This window comes from Myotis brandtii, unplaced genomic scaffold (assembly GCF_000412655.1).
Source record: "Myotis brandtii unplaced genomic scaffold, ASM41265v1 scaffold1020, whole genome shotgun sequence".
Taxonomy (NCBI): Eukaryota; Metazoa; Chordata; class Mammalia; order Chiroptera; family Vespertilionidae; genus Myotis; species Myotis brandtii.
This window is the reverse complement of record NW_005353406.1, coordinates 772,637-777,079: the sequence shown is the minus strand read 5'-3', so window position 1 is coordinate 777,079 and position 4,443 is coordinate 772,637. Positions and strand designations below refer to the sequence as shown.

The following is a 4,443-nucleotide window of genomic DNA, read 5'->3' as shown; positions in this document are numbered from 1 at the left end:
GAGAGAGATGGAAACATCAACGATGAGAGAGAATCATGGATCGGCTGCCTCCTGCACGCCCCACACTGGGAATCGAGCCTGCAACCCAGGCATGTGCCCTTGACTGGGAATTGAACCATGACCTCCTGGTTCATAGGTCGTTTCTCAACCACTGAGCCACGCCGGCCGGGCCAGCCTTCATATTCTTCATTCGTCCTTGTCCTGCCCTGAATGAAGGAGCCCCCTTCTGGGACCTGGTTGTGGGATGCGGGGGTCCTTTTCTGAGGTGCTGGTTTGCCTGGCATCCAGCGAATAGGAGGCTGGGCCTCCCACCCCAGGAGGAAGCGGCTTTCGCTTCCCATCTCAGAGAACACCCCACGCACTCTGTCCTGCCAGGCTTTGTTCTCTCATCTTTGCCTGTTGTTTCCCCAGCGGCCAGCAGTGCAGCCCGAACTCAGAAATGGCTCTGCGCTGTGGACGGGCACTTTGGGGGCGGGGCTGGGGAACCCTCTCCGCGTCCAGCAGGGGGCCCAGGGTGGGCTGTGCTGGGGGACCTCAGGGACCCGCCGTGGAGCAGGGGTGGGAGCAGGGCGTCTGCAGGGCGGGCAGGAGAGGTGGGTGTGCAGCTGCCCAGCCGGTAGTTTACAGGGAGAGAGGAACGCTGAAGCCTGGTCTACGGGCAGGAGCACAGGGCCTCGGGAGGGACTGCTAGTTCCTGCTTGCCTCCCGTCTTAGACGCTGTGCTGTGCGAACCATCAATTACAGCAATTATTCAAACCTCAAAGCGATTTTTCCTTTTGCTGAAGGACTTTTTCCTCCCCCGAGTGCCTTCGCCCTTTAAATAGCAGACAGGTCATCTGGTTGTTTTTCTTTGTTAATCTTCACCCGAGGATATTTTTTCCATTGATTTTTAGAGAGAGTGGGAGGGAGGCGGGGAGAGAGAGAGTAACATTAATGTAAGAGACACACATTGATTGGTTGCCTCCTACACACACCCCGACTAGGGCTGGGGATCAAACCTGCAACCCTTTGGCTCACTGGATAGAGCGTCGGCCTGCAGACTGAAAGGTCCTAGGTTTGATTCCGGTCAAGGGCATGTACCTTGGTTGCAAGCACATCCCCAGTGGGGAGTGTGCAGGAGGCAGCTGATCGATGTTTCTCTCTCATCAATGTTTCTAACTCTCCAGCCCTCTCCCCTCCTCTCTGCAACATATCAATAAAATAAAAAAAATAAAAATAAAAAAAAATAAAAACCTGCAACCCAGGTACGTGCCCTTGACCAGGATTTGAGCCCAAGACCTTTTGGAGCGCAGCCAATGTCCTAACCACTGAGCCACCGGCCAGGGCCAGCCGATCTGTTTACAGAGGAGCACAGAGGCGGTAACCTCCACCACCACCGAGATGAAATCTCTGCAGTTACGACAGAGAACTGCGGACGGTTGAGAGTGTGATCGGGGTTCACCTGGAGAAGGGGGGTCCAGCAGAGAGGGAGGGAAACGCGGGGTCACTGCCACGCCGGCGCCTCGGCTCGCTCTGTGCTGTGCAGGTCGCGGGAAAGCCGTCATTGTGGGCGGCGCCCTCCACGTCTCCTGCAGGGAACCTGTCGGGAAGAGCCGGGTGCCCTCTGGATGGTGGTGAGCCAGGTGCACGCTTCGGGGTGGGATCGCCTCGCCTCCCTGCTGGCAGGGCCGGCCTCCGGGGTGCCTGTGCCGGATGAAAGCCCACGGCCAGGCCGCCGGCTCTGCTCTGCCTCCACTCACCGCTGCCGGGCGGGCATCGCCTCCGGGTTCTAAGAATATCCGAGCCCCCAGAGGCCAGGCTGCGGGGAGAAGTCCAGCGACAAAGGGGCTTCTGCTTCACAAACACGCAGGAAAGTGTGGTGGTTGGACATCGGTCTTGGAATGACGGGAACATTTTAGAGACGCACGGGTTACGGCCCTGCCCCTGCTTGCTCAGAGGACTCTTGGGCCCGCCCCGAGGATGAGGATGAGGACTGCCGGGTCTTAGCAGATGGGTGTCTTACTACCCCCAGGGCCGCGCGCTCCCGTGGCAAGAAGGCCTTCAGTCCCTTCCGGCCGGCCCTGCCCTTGAGACTTCCCGCTTTGGCGGTGCCTCTGGGTGGCCCAGCTTGACTTTCCAGTGACACGAGAGGGACTTTAGCAGCACTGGACAGAAGAATGATTGCGTAGGAAGATGCTTGAGTCTGCGGGAGGGAGGGAGCGCAGGTGGCAGTTACACTGAACGAGGCGGCGGGTGCCGGCGTCCGAGTGGGGGTGAGCGGTGTCACCCGTGACCGCAGCAGCGACAGCCGTGGCTAGACCTCCCCCCTCTCCCTCCTGCCACTTTCCGAGGCATGTCAGCCCGGCTCCCCACTTCCCTGCAGCTCCGACCTGCCCACCTGCACAGCAGCCCCTCCCCCACAGGGCGTATGACCGAACACTCCACTCCCATGGTCTGCTTCTCTGAGAGTTTACAGAAAACTTGGAGACTCGTCAATCAGCTATGGAAAAACACTCTTTTAAAAATATATATGTATGTCTATGTATAGGTATGTTTTTCACCGAGGATACTTTTCCATTGATTTTTAGAGAGAAAGGGAGAGAGAGGAAGAGACAGAGAGAAACATCGATGTGCATGAGCTGACCAGGACCTGGGCCGGGGAGGAATCCAACCTGGGACCCTTCAGTCCACAGGCCAGCACTCTATCCACTGAGCCAAATCAGCTAGGGATACACACACACACACACACACACACATACACATATATATTTATACTAGGGGCCCAGTGCACAAATTCGTGCACCTTGAAAGGAACTGTGGGCCATGAGGCTGCAGTGGGCACAGGGGCAGGTCTTGGCCCATCCTCCACACCCCTGCCCGGCCCTTCCCACCGAGGCCCCGGTCCCCTGTCTGCTGGCAGCCCTGCTCCTGCTGCCGCTGCTCGCACCCGCTGATGGCGCAGAGCGACTGGGGCCTACGCCAGCAGTGGGTGTGAGTGGCAGCTGCCCTGATCGCCCCTCGGGAGCAGGGGGAGGTGGAGAAGTCCTCGGGCGATCAGGGCCAACAGCCATTGCTCGCCCCACTGACGCGCCGAGTGGGTGTGAGCGGCGGCACCAGCTGCGGGTGGGACCACAGCGCGCTTGGTTGTTCCGTCGTTCGGTCTATTTGCATATTAGGGGTTTTTATATATTTATTTGTTTATTTATATTTTAATCTTTATCTGAGGATATGTTTTTATTGATTTTTAGAGAGAGGAAGGGAGAGAGAGAAACATCCATGGTTGCCTCCCATACATCCCTGACGAGGGATCGAACCCACGACCTTTGGTGTACAGGACGACACCCCAACCCCCGGCCAGGGCAGTGATGCCGGCCGCTCAGAACTCCTGGGCATCCTGAGGCTAGTTCGTCAGGGGATGCCGTGTCTAGTTAAACTCTGGTCCGTGTCTTTCCATCAAATCGTTCATCTCAATCCAGCTTTTGGAAGATGACGTGGACTTCAGTTGGCTGTCGAGTGTAATTTATGTCCAGTAAAGTGAGTGCACCCATGTACGTGTGTATCTGGTGAGTTGTTTTTTTTTTGAAATATTTTTATTGATTTCAGAGAGGAAGGGAGAGGGAGATAGAAACATCAATGATGAGAGAGAATCACCGATCGGCTGCCTCCTGCACGCCCCCTGCTGGGGATGGAGTACATCTCGACAGCCCTTGGAATTGTTAGATGTGTTTGTGTGTGTGTTTGAGCAGTATCAGCAGGTGAGAAGTGGCCCCTCCCTGAGGTTTTTGGTTTGCATTTCCCTACTTGTGTTAAGCATTTTAAAAAATATATTTATTGCCGAACCGGTTTGGCTCAGTGGATAGAGCGTCGGCCTGCGGACTGAAGGGTCCCAGGTTCGATTCCGGTCAAGGGCATGTACCTTGGTTGCGGGCACATCCCCACTGGGGGGCGTGCAGGAGGCAGCTGATCGATCTCTCTCATCGATGTTTCTAACTCTCTATCCCTCTCCCTTCTTCTCTGTAAAAAATCAATAAAATATATTTAAAAATATATATATATATATTTTTAAATATATTTTATTGATTTTTTACAGAGAAGAAGGGAGAGGGATAGAGAGTTAGAAACATCGATGAGAGAGATCGATCAGCTGCCTCCTGCACACCCCACACTGGGGATCAAGCCCACAACCCAGGCATGTGCCCTGACCGGGAATCGAACCCTGACCTCCTGGATCATAGGCCGATACTCACCCACTGAGCCACGCCGGCCGGGCTAAACATGTTTTTATGTGCTTATTGCTGTCTCTGTATCTTCAGAGAAACTTATTTAGCGATTTTGCCCATTTTTCCACCTGGTTGTCTGTTTTGTGGCTGAGTTTGGAGAAGTCTGTGAATCTGAAACCAGACGGCCAGCTTTGCGCGTGTCTCCTTCCCCTGGGCTGTCTCCCTCCCCCTCCCCGCAGGGTCC

The 4,443-nt window shown here is 55.4% G+C and overlaps 2 protein-coding genes across 2 annotated transcripts in view; one reads left to right on the top strand and one right to left on the bottom strand.

The window, feature by feature from the left end:
* BAG5 (BCL2-associated athanogene 5) overlaps nucleotides 1-4,443 on the bottom strand; it is a 19,129-nt gene that overhangs the window by 8,591 nt on the left and 6,095 nt on the right. The window lies entirely within an intron of this gene.
* The window catches only part of APOPT1 (apoptogenic 1, mitochondrial), an 11,713-nt gene continuing 8,877 nt past the window's right edge, over nucleotides 1,608-4,443 (top strand). Inside the window, exons 1-2 of the mRNA XM_005856350.2 lie at nucleotides 1,608-1,613; nucleotides 2,129-2,164. Of these exons, the coding sequence (XP_005856412.2) occupies nucleotides 1,608-1,613; nucleotides 2,129-2,164 (42 nt within the window). The remainder of the gene's footprint in view (nucleotides 1,614-2,128; nucleotides 2,165-4,443) is intronic.